This window comes from Talpa occidentalis, unplaced genomic scaffold, assembly GCF_014898055.3.
Source record: "Talpa occidentalis isolate TD23 unplaced genomic scaffold, MPIMG_talOcc4v2.1 talOcc4.3, whole genome shotgun sequence".
Classification (NCBI taxonomy): Eukaryota; Metazoa; Chordata; class Mammalia; order Eulipotyphla; family Talpidae; genus Talpa; species Talpa occidentalis.
This window is the reverse complement of record NW_023603184.1, coordinates 71,452,682-71,470,903: the sequence shown is the minus strand read 5'-3', so window position 1 is coordinate 71,470,903 and position 18,222 is coordinate 71,452,682. Positions and strand designations below refer to the sequence as shown.

The 18,222-nt window shown below is 42.5% G+C and overlaps 1 protein-coding gene across 10 annotated transcripts in view; it reads right to left on the bottom strand.

The window, feature by feature from the left end:
• MGAT5 (alpha-1,6-mannosylglycoprotein 6-beta-N-acetylglucosaminyltransferase) overlaps positions 1 to 18,222 on the bottom strand; it is a 320,132-nt gene that overhangs the window by 74,436 nt on the left and 227,474 nt on the right. For all 10 annotated transcript variants that reach the window (XM_054699673.1, XM_054699675.1, XM_054699671.1 and 7 more), the window contains one exon: positions 14,075 to 14,208. In XM_054699673.1, the coding sequence (XP_054555648.1) occupies positions 14,075 to 14,208 (134 nt within the window). The remainder of the gene's footprint in view (positions 1 to 14,074; positions 14,209 to 18,222) is intronic.

Genomic DNA, 18,222 nt, shown 5'->3' with positions numbered 1-18,222 from the left:
AGCAAACATTTCCAAATTGTTTGATCAAACTATTGTTCATTCATTACCGCAAAAGCCTAAAAATAGGGAGAAAGAATTGAGTGCATCCATTTAGTATCTCGAGCCCTTAACTTCCACACGCCTCAGTTGCCTCACCTGAAAAAGGGGTAAGTAACAGTACTGACTTGATAAGAGTTGTTGCAAAGATCGTGCCTGGCACGTTGTAGTGCTCAAATATTAGCCCTTTTCATCAGTACCTCCCCAAGGAGCTCAATCTAGTCAAAAATAGAATCAGGGAGGAGAGCAGCAGAGGCCAGTCGGCTGTTAAAATTCCAAATGAGCAGGGATAACTCCAGGGTTCCCTGGAGCTCCTCTCTGTCCCTGGAGGCTGGACCTGGATTCTCCAGGGGGAGGCTTAAGTTATCTTGAGTGCAGACACCTCCTCATTCAGTACTGAGGGCTGCAAAGCCAGATTTTATCAGCATATGCTGCTTATATGATTTTAATTTAAGGATGAAATTGTATATAGATGCAAAATATGATTTTAGAAGCACACACGTTCTGTTAAAAATATTTTTTAAATTGGCTTATCACTGTTTTTCGATGTCATAATACCTCTTTTTATAATAAAACGATGGATTCTGCCTCCAACAAACACCCTACGCTGAAAATATGCTCCCAATCTTTTTTTAAAATAAAACTCTATGAGCAAGTCCTGTCCCTACAGGGCCTATTTCAGGTTCTCAATGATATGATCTGGCACTAAAGTAAATTTTCAGTGTAAATCCTATGGCCTCAGTTTCTACCCCCGCCCCCCCCCCCAAAAAAAAAAAAAAAAAAAAAAAAAACCCAATGATCAGGGAAGCCCCCTGGGAAGCCAGCTCACACTAATACCTCTTCTCTCTGCTCTTTTTAGTGCAAACAGCACCAGAAAGAGGTAACTTCCTTCAACTGGTCCCACACACTCAACTGGCTCATCTGAAACCCATTCCCAGATATATGAGTAGATTTTCTATTTCCATTTAAAGCCAATACTACATTGCTTTTCTCTCCAACAGCCAGACAGCCACACTTCACACTTCTATTTTCTTCTACTGCCATGATTTTTCTTTCTTTGCTGAGTTTCTAAAGAAAGGCTGATAGAAGGATCACAGGGAAGTCATTCAAAGGCATCCTTTTTAAGGATCCCCTCCCCAGCTGTGCCCATGGGGGAATGAACATTATTCTCCCAGTAAGAAGCTGGGCAGCCTCAGACAAGGAAGAAAGACATCCAACTTCCCCTCCCATCAGGAAGCCTTCACCAGGGTGGCAAAGTGACACAGCTCCCTAGGCAATTTCTGCAGGCCTCTCCAGTCTCCTGGGACTGCATGACTATGACTGGGTTGAGACCTGCAAGGAGGTATGTGGGAAGACTTGGCTTTGCCATAGTCCTAAATATCTCCATGGCTAACAGTGTGGTTGTCTGCCCGACCCCGCTACTGCTGCCCGGCATGGCCAAGCACGGGGGTGTCCCATCAAGTTGTCGCTGTGCTTCTGGAAGAACTCAAAGTAAGCCTAAATTTCTCACTGCAAATACTTGTCTAGAAGTTGTGCTTAAAGATTCTATTTGAGGGGAGGGATGTCATAATATGATCATCAATATGATCTGTCAGTTGTTCTTATAAGTTTGTGCCTCATCACATTCAAAGTCAAGCCTTTTAGACATTGCAAACTTACAGGCATTATGTCTCTCCCCTCTTCTAGAATGATCTTAGTCTTTTCTTTGCTTGAAGGGAATAAACACTTGATGTTTTTATTCAGAAATGGGACCTCTGGCCTATCCCTGTGCTGTTCAGCACTGGGCAGCTAAAACTTTTTGGTCACTGCCTGGGATGCAGGCCTCTCCCTCTCCACAGGGCACGGTTTCCAGACAATTGGGTTCACTTGGTGACTGCCACCCACTGACAGCTATTGCTCTTCTCTTTGCTTTCAGACAGCAACTTCTTTTCCCATCCTCCAAACACCATTGTTCCCAGATAAGTTGCCAAACTATTAGGGTTGGAGTAATAGTAAAGAGCCTTGAAGAAACCACAACCAGGACAGCTGTGTTTACGAAGAGCTACAAATGAACTCATCCCAGCATGAATACATCCCAACACTATTAGAGCACACAGGCGGTGATTCAGAATCTTCCAGAAAGCACGCCACCCGCAGGATGTACCCTGGCTGTCTCAGCCCATGGCAGTCCTCGAGATAGCAGACCTCTGCTTAGCACAAGGATCTCTTTTCACCCATAACTCTTTTGTCTGTTTTCTTCTCACAGCAGCAGTAGTTTGCACTCAGCTGTTTGTGCCCCTGGGAGGGCTGCCATGGCCAACAGAGCAGACAATGGCCAGCTGGGCACCTTCGAGAGGCCTGAAGTCCTACAATTCGACATCCAAATATCAGAGGCCAGTCTAAAGTACTAATGCTACAGTGGAGATTATCTATAATTAAAGTGGATTTATTTCTTCTAGAAGGCACTGGAGCTTTATCATCTGTGAAACTGATATTCCGTTACATGAGGCTAGGCGGAAGTGGCCTCTAAGTTCATCCAGATGGTAATTGGAATTACTGGCTTAATAGCAAGCACTCTTGAGAGAGTCTTCCCTGGAACCCCTATCAGCTGATCGCCCCCTCCCATGGACAATTGCAGGCAACTGACCACTACCAAGGCAATAAAGACAGTGGTGGCTTCCTGGGGGACACCATGGGGCTGAGGAGTTGCACAGGATTCAGCCTGGCTGGTAAAACAAGGGCATAAGTGTCTTACAAAACTGCTTGGAGTGGTTCTTGGCTATGCCACACATGGAATGAAAGTGATTAAGTTTTTTCTAATCTAGAAAAACTGGTGGCTACCCAGTACAAATGTTATGCAAACTTGCCTGTTTCAACGAAACACCTGGAATATCAAAAATATTAAAAATCGATACACCATATTATCCAACCATTTTACTCCTGGGGATCTGCCTGGAGAATGCAAAAATACCAATTCAAAGGGATAAATGAATGTTCATTGTAGCACTATTTACCATAGCTAAGTTATGGCTATTGTGTCAAATGACAATGACATGATTAATATGTGGTAATATATATATACAAGGGAATACTACTCAACTATACATAAAAAGGATGAAATCTTGCCATGGATGTAACAGGAGGAGGTTATGCTAAGCAAAGTAAATCAAAAGCAGAAAGACAAATAGTTGATGCTTTCATTCATGTGAAATATAAAGAAACAAAAACAAAGGAACGGATTAAACCAAAACATGCACTAGAAATCCGACCACAGAACTGAGGCTACCAGAAGGGGATAGTACAGGGTCAGAACAAAGGGTAGTGGGGGTCCAATAGATGGTGCTGGAGAATTATGGGTGTCTTGGTGGTAGGTGTGGAGTGGTAACATCCATCTTAAGAGGTGTGAACCACACCCCTCAATCATATACAATAGTGTAAATCAGTGATAGCCCAATAAAAAATGATAGTTAAAAAAATAAAAGAACCACCTGGAGCACTTATTAAACGTATTTATTTCCTTGGAGATTCTGATTAGATGAGGTAGGGCCCTAGCATCTGGATGTTTAACAAGTTTCCATGTAGAATTTATGATCCGGCATTTGTTTAACACTGGCCTAACCTAAGTCTCAACTTGAGCTTTCCTGCCTTGCCTTAGAACAGACTGGAAATCATTTCAGAAAAAAAAAAAAAAAAAAAATCCATAAATGAGTGTGTCTCCAGAAGACTTTTTCCTGTATGTACATACAATAGAGTGAGTGCTTGAAATAAATCACAGAAAGCTGTATCAGCTGGGTTCTAAGGAAAGGTTTCCACTCCCCGGAGTGAAGATGTCTGAAGACATAGTTACATTATGCAAGAGCAGTAAACCAAAGAACCAAGACACCTGATTCAGGGTTGACTGCCATGCACTCTTCCCATCTACCTTAATCACCAACCCAGACAAGAAAACATACTGTCGGTCACAAGACAACTAGGCAGGAGCAGTGCTGGTATCCCTTACCTTGGGGCTGGGCCATTAAGGAAGTGCCCATGGGCTGGGCTCTTACAAGCAGAAATAATGTGAAGTCTAACACACAGATTTCAAGAACAGGGATCTGGCTGGGAGCTGCATTTGGAAAATTGGGCTTTGGTCTTCCTCTCTGCCACTAAATGGACAGATACACTCATTTATGGATTTTTTTTTTTTTGCTGAAATGATTTTCAGTCTATGTTCTAAGGCAAGAACATTCTATAGAGGCCATTTAAGGTTCCTTCTGTACCTTTACCCTTTTTCAGGGAAACCTGTTTCCTGAGAGGACCAGACAAAAATGGTGACTTCTTCCTCACTTCTCCAGGGCGAGATTGCAACTCCAATACCTCTGAGAGCCAAAGAGGTCATGGAAGGTAAAGAAGGCCCTAGGAAGACTACCACACCCTGGAATAAGCACAACCGACATATAGGGGAAGCAACTATACAGCTTCAGACAATCTTTGGCACCTATGGAATGACAGCCCAATTTGTCACATCACCTTTGTTTTCAAGAAAAACTAGGAATCCTGGCTTTGAAGATGAACCTTCGAAAATGGCAAATTTCCCTGATTAAAAAAAATGTGTTGGCCAAGCAAAAATTATCTGTGAGTTAGATTCAGGATGTGTGGTCTCTGGCTGTTTCTGTTGCTTTAGATGTAGAATTGTGTCTTGGTAAAAGTAGAGTCAACTGGACAACCTATTTACTTGACACCACCAGCCCATGGACAAGCTTCTTCTCTGTAGAGATTTCTTGTCTCTCCCCTCCCCTTTCTGCCTGAATTCTGTACACAGAAAATCTGATTGCCTTTATAATTCACAGTCTGAAGTCGCCTGCATTAGTGACACTTCTTGCAAAGACCTGCCAAGGTCCCTGCAACCAACAGTGATGACAGGCTAATGACTTCCCAGGTGGTTTGCCTCATCTTTGGACAGAGCTGATGGGTGAGCTTTGCTTTGGCTGGTATTCCTCGAAAGCTCAGCAAGCTCACTAGCAGCCTTTTTTCTACCCCTTTGGGGGGTCACCCAGGACAAATCTGATTCTTCATTGGTTTGCTACCTCTTATGGGTCCATGCTCACCTACTGGCTCTCTCAATCAAGACATTTATTCCTGGTCAGACAGGCTAGCTTTTCTAACCGGTCTGTGTGAAACATGGCTCTGAAGCACTATACACTTTTACTCTTTTCAACCAGAAGGCTAGATAACAATATTCATAACAGCAACAACTATCACGGCCATTAATGAGGACCAGGTTTTGTTCTAGTTGCTTTGTGTTTATTAACTCATGTGATCTTATTAAGAAACTTAAGTAGGTACTTTTATTACCACCCATTTTACAGTTGACAGAATGGAGGCACAGGGAGCCCAAGTCACTTGCCTGCAACCACACAGCCAGTCAGGGCGTAGTCAGGATGGAAACCTACCAGTCTGACTCCACAGTCCATGCTCTTAGGCCACTCAGTCTCCAGGTGGCTCAGACATAGTGTAGACAAAGGCAGTGCACTAACATACTCTGAGCCTAAGTTTGGAACACAGTGGTGCTTTGTGAAAGGTTGGGAACTGCCAGCCCTTTGTTCCCTGTTATGCCTCAACGAGGGTCCTTTATCAATTCTAGGCAGTTCCCCACACTGCTGACTAACATGAGTTCATGGTCATGAACCATGAACCAAAGATTGTCTGAAGCTGTATAGTTGCTTCCCCTATATGTGGGATGTGCTTATTCCAGGGTGTGGTAGTCTTCCTTCCTTAAATCTCTTTTGCACACATGGATGCTAAGTCACACAGCCCCATCCTTTCCTCGGACAGATGGTTTTATGAAGTGGCCTGGCCCAGTTATCATCACTCTGCCCTATTTCTGATGGCCTGTAAACTTGTCCTGAAGGCTATCGTCTGTGACCTTGATTGTGAAAGAATTAGAGAAGGCCAAGAAGGAGTTTAGATTATAGAATCACAGAACTCTGGGGACCAAGACAAAAGAACATCCAGTCCTCTGCCTCATTTTACAGATGAGGAAAGCAAGACCTGGAGGGCAAAAGAATTTCAAGGACAAGCAACCAGAGAGTGGTATATGGCCAAAAATAGAATCTGGGCAGTCCGTTTTGCCACCCAGGGCTCCACCAACTGTTCCAGAGTGCCTTCAATCAGCACTGCTGGGTTTAAACAGAAGTACGACAAGGAGAACGTGTTCTCTCCGCCAATGGGCAAGTAAATCTCAGTGGGTATAAGATGACAGCAGAAAGCTTTCTGAAACAAGGAACAGACCACGAGGATGAGGAGACTGGGGAAAAGGTTCCTTTGAGCTCCAAGGTCAATGTTCATTTCTGTATACATTCGCTCATCAACCACTACTATGCTTGTGATGGATGCCACACGGGGTTAAGATAGTCAGCAACAGCCAACACTATTTTTGAAAAATTCCTGTGTCCTGGACTCTAGCCCTTAGAATCATAAAAGGCCAATGACTCATTTTTGATGTTTCTCTTCTGTGTCCCACCCCACCCTCCCAATTCAAGCCCCCTCCCCTGCCCCCTTGACAGACAGACACAGACACACACACACAGACACACACACACACACACACACACACACACACACACACACACACAAGCTTTCACTTAAGTTTGGAGAAAAGATTTTGGGATGTGACTGTACTTTACTGTGTGCCAGGCATGGCGCTAGACAAACATACCCAGGACACTGGACACTGTGTGTCTCCACTGGACACTGGACTCCTCCCCCAGGAAGAGTGATTTGCTCTCTGCCTCTACCCAATATGGTCTCCAAAGGATCATGACAAGGTCTTATTTTAGAAAAGCACTTTTTTTTTTTAATTCAAGTAATAATAGGAAACAAGAGGGGGGCAAGGATAGGCTGAGTCAAATAATAGCTACCCCTTCCTAATGTAACAAGGGGTAAGGGTGTCCCCTTATACCTTTGATGGTCAAGGTTTTTCTGATTCACTTTCCCCTCAAAGGAAACTGCTGGCGATACAGGGAATCATCTAAATGCCTAATTGGGACCAGATATAAGAGCTGTGATCACATTAGATTTTCCAACAAATTCAACAAACCTGATTCCAATTTTGTTATTTCAAATGTACACCAATTTGACTTAAGATAGGTTTAAATTTATCTGGTTTATTTCTCCATTATCTGGGAAGAAACATCTGGCCAAGTACATTAAAGAACAAACAGAATGACAAGGTTTAACCTACTTACAAAAATGTTTCCTTTCACAGATTTCAGTACATTTCTTTAATTACAAAGGTGTTTGGCAGCTCATTAAAACAATATACTAAGAGTAGTTACTTCCGCTTATAAAAATGGCATTTTCCCAAACTACTTCCATTTCCTGTTTGGCATTAATTTAAACTAAGCCCAAGGCAACCAAATTAGTGTGCTAGATAATTACGTGGTTTTTAGAATGGGACCATATCTCAGACTCAGAGGTCACCCAATCTAGAGACTTTCAAGATTTATTTTTGGTTGTTCCTGTGAAAAGAAAGCCCTTTTCTCAGTGAAATCTTCCTGGTAGCCCAAATCTATGCCACATTAGAATCCAAGCTGCTGTGGCGGGTGGGTCCTGAGTGCCATCGCTGTGTCCCCCAATTCCCCTCTGTGGCTGCTCCCCAGGGCGCCAAAGCATTTTGGTGAGTGATTATAGATCTCATTCAAAGGGCAGCAAATCTTCCAGATACTTTAGAATTTGCAGGTGGAATACTTAAGGTCTCTGTCATGGAGTATTTCAGGTTTGTTTAATGTTTTACAACTTTCAAAATGTAAAAACCACTTTTAGGTTGCATGCTATACAAACACAGGTGACAGGCGAAGTTTGGCCTACAAGGTCACTATGTACCAACTTGAATTTTCAACAGCTTTACTGATGTATAACTGGCACATAATAAACTGCACATATGTTGACATATGGCCCTACCATGAATCCACTATGACCATCAAGATCTCAGACACACCCACCTCTCTCATCTCTCCCCCAACTGTTCTCCTCCCTATGGGTTGTTTTGCATTTTCTGGAGTTTTACATACACAGACTCCTACAGTACTTGTTCTTTGTTTGGTACTTTGATTCAGCATAATTATTATGAGGTCCACTGTGTTCCGTGTGTACCAATAATTCAGTCCCTTTTGTCAAAACTCATTCACACAAGCAAGAGAACAGGCTGGAGGTGCCTGCTCTAAATCACACAGATGACAACAGTGACAGCCCACAGACAGTCCCCGGCCGCCCTGTGCTGAGTTCATTGTCTCCCCTACCATCTCACTGGTAACTTCACTGGGGATTTTCAAAACCTCTTGCAAATTCTAGTGGTCTGCAGAATTTGTACAAATAAAGCTCTGCTCCTTGTCCTTCAAATCCCTTCTCGCAGTCTTTTGGGGGCCAGAGAGCATGGCAATGCCCCAAAGCAGAGGGCATTCTCCATCCTATCACAAGATCCCCAGGTAAATCATTGCTTAACAAAATTAAAGTTAACCAATACTTTCACCCAGTAGTTTTTGAGTGCCCACTATATGCCAGTGCTGTGTTGGGTTAGGCAATATTAATAGTGATCTGCATCCTCAAAGACTTTACAATCTAGCCATTAAGGAGAGACTGGCAGAAGAAAAAGATAACTACATCATTACAAAATGAGGAAACTTACATAAAGGGAAAGAAGAGGAAGCTGTGATGGAGACAGGGAAGGGGTGATAAGGTTGAGGGCCTGAGTGGGGACAAGGTGGCCCGAGGCGGGTAGGACTGGAGCAAGTCAGGGCAGGAAGCAGCTATCAGAGGCCTGGCCGAGCTCCCAGGTGAGGGAGTGGCGTGGGGTCTCCATGTGGCTGAGCCTGGGAGCTGAGGAGAGCAGTGGGTGGAGAGCAGATTGGTGTCTCATGACTTGCTCACAGAGGGCCTTGCTAAACCACCACGCGCACACCGTATTTCACCATCACCGCTATGTGTCATTGGGAGGTTTTGAGAAAAAGAGGAACACAATCTAATTTACATTTTTAAAAAGATCTCGCTGCCTGCTGCTGTTTGGAGAATGGATTGAGAAGTCAGAAAGTTAGGGATGGAGAAAAGGGAAAGGTTGCATAACATTTCTGGGAAGGCTGGAGGCCCAATTTCTTGGACCTACGGGCACAGGATTACAGGTCATTTTAGGAGATGCTTTCTAACCACACCATCACTGATGTCTAGATAAAAAGGAGCTTTCCAAATTCAGTTCTGGCTACTTGACTTTGGTTGCTGCCAGGCAGGCTAGGGTGGAGTCTAGCCACACTCTTGGGGTCTGGAGACACAACAACTTGAATTACTGAAATTACTCTTTGCGTAACTCTCTGTAAGATTCTAATCACTTTCCCATTTTTGTGGCGAGCAAGAAGAACAAAGTTTTACCTATTAAGCCAATATTTGCCAGGACTCCAGCTGCAAGTTTAAGTTACTCATGGAGACTTGCTTCCTGGGTTTTGAGTCCTGCTATAAATGTGGGAGCACCCTCCCTCCAGATTCTCTTAGGTGGCTGAGGAAGACAAGTCCTCGAGCTGGGAGGCCAGAACCCTAAGCCTGGCTCTGGCTTGTCATGTGCTACAGGATATTACCCAGCTCACCTCATCTCCTTCAGCCAGTTCTCCATCTTTAACCAGGATGGCTGAGAAGGGTCAAAGCTGCCCTTACTTCCTTGGGAAGAACTGACACGCACCTCTTTAAATGACGGCTGTGAAAGACTCCGATAATACAAACAACACACTAATAAGACCATATTCTTAATGTACTAGTTATCAAGTAACTGGTAGCCTATACTGAGTATCTCTTAAAGGATGCCAGGTTTAGGGCCTGGGGCTTTGTCTTTAGAGTAACAGAGATTTTAGTAGAGTCATAATTTGTTTTCCCATGTACTGCTTATCCATCAGCCTTATCATACAAAACATAACCAAAACCTTAAAACTAGCTAACAAGACCTCTGATGAGATCCATGCCAAGAAATTTTGGCCAAACATGTGCCCTGAGAGAGACTTGGTTTACGTGGGATGTAGTATAGACCAGGTGAGGATAAACTTTTTCTATAAAGGGCCAGACGATAAAAACTGTAGTCAGGCTCTATCACAGTTATGCAATGCCACCATCTCAGTGCAAAAGCTGCCACAGATAATGAACAGATGTGACTGTGTTAATAAATAAAACTTCATTTACAAAAGCAAATTTGGTGCATGGGCTAGAGTTTGCCAACTGCTGACATATTGAAACACTGGAATCTGAGTATCTCTGGGCAGGCTTCCCCACTTCATACCCCACGAAAACTTTGTGTTCCTATATAGCCCCGATTATGCTATTAATAACTGCGGCAAGCAGTTACTTTGACTTACTATATGTAGGTCCTTTTCTAAGCATTTTGCATATATAAATTCATGTAATCACTACTGAAGTCCTGCTATTATCCTCATGAAAAATAAGATTCAAGTCAAGTCACCTGCCCAAGATCAGGCAGCTGGTGGCAGTGGCAGGATTTGGACTCAGTTACTTGGGGTTTCGAGTCTGTGCTCTTTACTGCTGTGTCACACTATCCAGTAGATCCTGACTGCACAAACCCAGACAGCAGGTGCTGAGAAGACACGCCACAACTCCCTCATCCCCCCCTGAATCTATGGCTTACCACAGGTGACCCCCTATTCTAAGGGGTCAGGCAACAGAGTGGAAGTGACAAACATTGTGAGAGTAGTGGGAAGCGAGATGAGGAGGGGACTGGAATCAGGCACTAACAATAGTAAAAATAACACAATAGCTAATAATCTGACAAAAGCAGAGGGAGACAAAAGTGAAGACAAAAAAGGAATTATTTATTCAGTAAGGTCCGCTCCCCCCCACCCATTCTTCTCCCAAGTATTTTAACATTAGGGTAAGGCCACAGGGTACCTCAGCCATGAACTAGGGGCTGGTGGGCATGTGTGAGGAGGTAAGCCATTCATCCTTAGCCTTTCTACTTATCAGAATGTGTTTCTTGACAGCGTTTGGCTTACAGGGAAGACCTACATATTTTAGTAGAGATCCTTAATATGAGTATAAGAAACAGAAAACACTTAGGATACTGCATGGGGTCAGAATCTGGCAAGAGTACATCTGATCTAGAAGAAAGTTTCCAAAAACTCTGGCAACTTTTCCACCTCCAGGTTCCATGGGTTACATTTGTCTTCTTTCATGCCTGACCTCTCCAACGTACCCCCATTTCTCATGATGGTGCCTCCTCTCTGCAGTTCTGTGCCATCATCCCCTTGACAGCACTCTCTCCTTTTTTGTATCACTCCTGCTTTCTTATCGCTGGACTCTTTTAAGTTTTCTGCCCTGGCCTGATCACAACATCCTTTTAATTTCTATCCCCCAGAGCTTACTGTCACTGTCCCTCTGTTTTCCAATGTCAAGTAAAGAATTTTATTGACCCAGACTGCCTTTCTGATTCAGATTCATGACTGCCAACTACCCACAAGCTGACTGCCTGGTTTCAAAGGACAATCTCCTGGGTCAATCAGTCAGAGGTAGAAGGGTCACTTATTTAAGTGCCATCTAGGTGGAGGGGAGGGGATTACCTCAAAAAATGGGGAGAAATGACAGCTGTATCTTCAGAATTCCAGGGAGTCTAGAATCTGGGAGTGAAGGAGAACACCCCCCACCACACACACACCCAAATCAACCGATCCAAACCAATATTTGTCCATATGTCCCTAAAGCAATCCTAAACCTCCAAAGGTTAATGGTGTCATGCCACTTACCACACATCTCTGAAGTAAAGGAGGTTGGGGGACAGTGGGAAGAGTGGATCAAGGATGGGAAAAGCAATTTACAAAACGTCCTGTTAGTTAAAGTCAGTATTGAATGCTGCTGGACATGTGGATGTAATAACATCATACTTAAAAGGCTTATCTGTCGTCTATACATATTTACTATAGACTGTGAGTGGAAGGGACACTTATCCTGTATGGGATGAAGAAAGAAACTAAACTTTCACATACCTTTCTTTGTTCAAGTTTATGAAGATATTCTGAATTTATGAAAAACTACAGTGTTTCTCATCTTTTTGGAGTCTTTCTCATCAAAGGATGCTGAATAATAATGATAAAATTGAAAAACACCCCAGATTTTTGGTATTCAAAGACTAACAGAGACACATCGCCACACAGCCTATTACTTAGGTGACACACAGCACATAGGGATCAGGTCATCTGCAGTGTTTTAACACCTCAAACATTTGTAAGGATTTCTAAATCAGACCCTAAATCACTTGAGCTACCATGATTAATGCTTTTGGGATTCTGATCTAAGTCAAAGAAACCATCCTTTTAAGTGGTAGTACTATTTTATCCAAACACACAGACACACACACACACACACATGTGCACACGCGTGCCCAAACACTTTCACAACCAATTCATTACTGTTTTTCTAGAGAAAGTGAAAAGGCTGTCAGAGGCACCTAAGAGGAAGCTGCACTTGTTTACAAAACAGACATGATATAATTTCAAGGTCAAGCCCATAGTCATGCAAATTATTTCCTTCCAGCAGGTGCAGAGAGAAGAGAACTTTTTTTTTTAAGTGCCTGCATCTCCCTAAAGCTAGGGCCATGATCCATTCATTTCACAACCCAGGCAAGAATGAGAACACCCCATGTGACCTTTCTAACTCAAATTCAGCTGAAAGCAGAAAAATACTCTGTTAATACAGGGCAGATTTTGATACAGGGAAGCAAAGACATATACATTCATGAGACCATCTTAAATAACCATTTATAATCTAGACTGATTTTATTTCATCTCAGAGGAGACAGTGTGAAATGCTATATATAGGGAGTAAATCTTATTTACCACCCCCATTTCTCAACCTTGACACTAATGACATTTTGTGCCAGATAATTCCTTGTTGTGGAGCTGTCCTGTGCATTGCAGCATGCTCAGCAGCCTCCTGACCTCTACCCATTGGATGCCAGAAGCCCCTCCCTCAGTCACGACAACCCTAATTGTCTCTGGACATTGCCAAACATTTCCAGAATTGCCCCCATCTGAGAAACACTGTACAAAAAAATAGCTGAGGCCGAATTCTAGTTCTTCATAGCTAAGACAGTAACGTGGAATTAAATCAGCTTCCTGGATATAGGCTGACTTAATTGCCTCTTTGGCATAGTTAACATTATAGAATTGAAGAGGCACGGCCCCCCTCTTGAATATGGTCAGAAAATCACCACTGGGAATTCTTACACTTTTGGTCCCTCATGCTCTTTCAATTTCAGGGTTTCTAAACTTCCTTAGTATGGGAAACACAATACCATGAGTCCATAATTTCTGATCACTTTGGAAATTAATCAACTTACGTGTAGGAAGAAGCATGTTGTGAAATCCTGGAGACTGTTCTGAAACAAACATGTCTTAAAAAAATAAAAAGCTAACATTTGCCTATGAAGTGCTCTTCATGTAAAAGATCTGCATGTTGTACCAACAGCTCACACCCCAGTCTGGTTCCTCCACTGTTCTAACTTCCCAGATACACTCTGGAATTCATCTCAGAAGGGCCAAAGGACCCTATGGGGCCTAACAATCCAATGCTTCTGGAAAACACGGCTCAGACTATGGCCAAGATGTTATTCTGTCCAAGATCTCCCTGGGCAAACTGTCCGCAGGCAGCCTCCAAGGGGAGATGAAGGTCACCACACTACCTAGGCAATGGGAGAGGCCGACACACTGTTTCCCAAAAAGCAGAGGAAAAAAGTCACTTAGCAATGGGTCCCTGTGGCTTTTGGAAGACAAGCACAGGAAGAGAAAAAAAGCTGCTAACATGTCACTACCAATGTGCAGCTTGAAGGGCTTTGCAGTGCAGCCACTGTATGGATGAGCAGGTACAGCTTTTATGAGATACCCAACTGCTGAGCGAACAAATCCTTGCATATTCTTGTTTACTTCTAAGCAGATCCCATTAAGCCCTGGGCACTTGGCTTGATTACTCCCTGGATCAAAGTTAAATTAAATTACCCAACAAGCTCCTTTTCAGAGAGAGAGACACACACAGACTGACTCACCTTCCAGAAGCTATCCACTTTGCCATACACTAGGGACTGGTTCTGCCTTTTGATTTCATTAATGTGGTGGATGTCACTGGAGTTCAGGTGCTGCTCAACCACAAACCCCAGAAAGCTGTTGTCTGGAGTATGAGCTGATGTGGAAAGGAAAGAACAGCGTAGTTAGGGTTGAAATCAGCAAAAAAGAGCAACAAATACACATTTAACACAGGCTGTCTCAGACACAATTAAATGTTTTCTTTTTACCCTGTGCTTTCTTACCTGGGAGGGGTGAGGGACTGTGTGCTCCCACAAAACCCCAGCAAAATCTTCAGGAGAATAATTCTCTCCAGGATGGATTCATCTGATCCAGATTCTGCCCTTTTTAGCAGAAAATACCTTTGTCTAAAAGAATTAAGCTATGCACGCTTCCTCCTGTTTCCTCAGCACAAGGCCACTGACTTCTGGCAGAAATGCTAGGGTTTTACCAATTAATGGCTAGAAATGTGTAGGCATCCAGGCTGAATGGATGGTTCTCAGGAGGGGCTGAGTGAAAGGGGAATTGGGGGCAGTCAAGCAATATCACCCCAACCTATCCCTCCTCTAAGAATCACACACTGTAATTACACAATTACAGAATAAAGATTTGCATGCTATGGGACTATACTGAAGAGGAGGACGGAATGAAGACAAAAATGACAAGAATAAAAATAATAAGAAGGTCACTGGGATGCCAACCACTACAAAGAACAGTGTCCAGTCTATGGGATAGACTGTTCTGGAAGCGAAGAGACATTTTACTCAGAATGTCTCTCATTACTCGGGTTCTATAACCTCTACTTTAACTCTGACCAAGGGGGAAATAAACCCCACACCTTCTTCAAACAGTTGTCTCTGGTGCCTGTGGTTTTAAAAGGGATTTCACCAAAAGCTAACAATCAGAAAACCAATCTCTCTTGATGAAATGAAGAGATTTTTCAGCTTTTTCAGGAGATTAGCCCCACTGTTAAGTGAAGCAACTACTCTGCTTGACTCTGACCTGAACAGAACAGTTAGAAAAAACTTCAATGCAAAGACACCAGGCATTCAGTAAGCAGCACACACTGTGGCTGCAACCATATTCATTTACCAGGTGGGTGGCTAAGAAATGCAGAAAGTTAGTTCCTTTGTCTTCTGATTTTCTTGGGACTCAGGAGCCCTTCCCAGGCAGGCAGCCAGCACAGAAGCCCTTTAAAATGGGAAGGGGTGGGTCTGCAGCAGGGCCTAGGAATCCCCAGCTCAGGGTCCCCACTCTCCTCCCTCTGCCCTGCTCCGAAGAGGAAGAAGGGAACTGTGGAGATGAATGAGCTGTATAAATACTGTGTTATCACCATCTAGTCCCCCAGGCTTTTGCCTAATGGGGGTGACAGAACGAGGAGATAATAGGGTTGTGACTGGGGAGTTGTGTTAGGTCTGGCCAATCTGTTATTTCATTTCTGTGATTTTTGAACAAGTGCCCAGAGGCAATGGCAATGCTGCAGTTGGCTGGAAAGTAAATTACTGAATAAATTCTACTGCCAACAAGAGGTAAAAGCTTTTTTTTTTTTTTTCCTTTTTAAGGGAGGGGGGGTGATTAGGAAGGGATCTGAAGGAATATGGGAGAGGGAAAGAGAGACTGTATGCATTATAATGTCAATAAGGCAACTTAAAATACCTCTTTGTAAAACTTGCTTAACTGTAAAAATTCTGAAAGGGAAACTCACACTTTAAACCTTGAGATCATGTTTGTTGTCTTCAGAAAACTATGCTTTAGGTATTTGTTCCTGCAAATCAGTTATCTTTTCCTTATGTGGGCATTTCTTATAAAAAATGAAGTAACTTAGAGCATCTAAAACACCTACTAGATTTTATTTTATTTTGTAATATACTAAGATATACTCAAAAATAAAATGATCGTGAACCTCTCAAAAGAAAAAACGTACCCATCTCTTTTTGTGTCAAAGCTTTCTCTTGCTTTAGCTTAAACAGGGAGAGGATGACGTATTCAAATGACGTATTCAAAAAACTTGGGAAGACTGGTGGACTTGTGCTGCATTATGCCTATAATTTGGTACTAAATCAATGCTGACACTGTGTGAGGAATAAATTATGCACTCAAGCTCTCCTCTAAGTTTTCATCTAAACACGATTACAACTCTGCTCTCTCTTCTGGAGACATTCACATGGGGACTGACAACCTACAAATGCATTTAAAGGACCACAGGTGGGATTTTAAAAGTGACAGAGGCCATGCTTCCAAATGGAACTGAGAAGGCCACATGGCAGGAACACTACTCAGACTCCAACAGGTGATGCTGAACCTGGCTCCAGACTCAGGATTGGAAAACTAGGGGTTGCTCAGCTTCTCAGTTTCCAAACACCTTGCAGGGGATTCATGATTCCAGGTAACCACAGCATAGTGTGGACTGCCTCCAAGGAGCTGACCAGCAGCTGGGTGTCACCTGTCCAGTGACATCCTCATCAGCCTGGGTCTGTACACAAGCATTCCGAAAGTTTTTTATAATAAATCAAAAGCCACAAGAACAAGCTGGTGCTCTCTGAAATTCATTTGGGTGGAGATCAAACCTTAGACCAAGCTTTTGCTTTTGCTCTTCCTTAAGATGGGAGTGCAGACTTGAGCTGTGTTGGAAAGTTTTCAGAGAAGAGGTATTCATACCTCAAGGTAAATCCAAAAAAATCTTATAAATGATACACAGGAAATCCTGTATTTTTGAAAAGCTCTGTCCCAGGATAAACAAATGTGACTTAAAAAAATGGCTGATATTTGAGTTCTGATTATGTACTGAATTCTATACTAAGTGCCTCATAGTGACTATTGCATTTTATCTTCACAACAATATTTAACATGTTTGTAGAGGAGAAAAAGCAGTTACTTTAATTACTCAAGTCTACTTGCTAGGAAATGGCAACTTTGGGATTCAGAATCAGACCAGGTGGTGGTAGAGCCAAGCTCCTTAAAGCATTCTAACATACCATCTTGTAGCCCAAGTAATTCAGTGTCTGGGCTCTGTGAACTAAAGTGGTAAACATGCATCAAAGGAAAATAATGCTTATACGGTAGACCAAAATACACACGGAAGAGCCAAAACAGAAATTACACATTATCTTAGTTTTTTGAACAATTCAAGCAATGTGTTTATGGGCCAAGATTATTTTTTTTTTAAAACATGCTATAAACTGAAGGGGATTTCCTAGAATACTGATCTTAAAATAACAGGATTTTTTTCTTATTAATAAAGTATTATTTTAAGCACTTTGGAAACATCTATTTAAAAATGATTACAAATCAGCTTGATGAAATCAGTTTCCTGAGATCGCAGGATGACTTCTTTTAAGAACTACTATTAGTTTAGCTTGAATAATTCACTCAATGACAAATGTTTTAGAGAACTCTTTCTATAAGCCAGTTGATAAGCTAGGGGTTACAACGTAAAGATTACAACGTAAAGATGAGTTTCTGTCCTCATGGATCTTACTAACTACTGAATATATGAGGTGTACATTATAACTATCAAGCAGTATAATGCCCCTTTTAAAACGTAATTTTAAAAAAATGTTACGTCAAATCAACCCTTATCTTTTAATTGCAAAATCTCCAAGGCCTGTTTTTCCTACCTTTAAGTCCTAAACATCTCTAAGTGCAAATATTCATTTTTAACAGGTTGTCTGTCGGCCTTTAACCACAGCAGGCCCTACAGAGCTGGGGACTCTCAGGCCACCCTGTTACCTGGAGCAGAATCCCCAGAACAGGTCTGGGCTGCCCTCTAGCACCAAGTCCTAAAATGTCAATTTCTCAAAAATCCATCACAATACATTCACCTTCCCTCCTCTTCACTGCTCTTTGTTCTGGCCTCATCAATTCTTATTGAGATGTCTGCAATAAGTAAGTTTTATTTTTCCCTAAACAGAAATGGTTTTATTGGTTTTCCTGGTTATAGTAGAACTATATCCTCAGTGTAAGACCTTTTAGATAATAGAACAAGACATAGCAAAGAAAAATGTCACCTATCATCTTCCCACCTAGCAATACTAGTGGACTTTTCTTCTAGGTTTCTAGATCTGTTTTCATCTCAAATCAAAATTGGATCCTACTTACCTACTCTTTTGTGGACTCTCTTTTTCAGTTATAC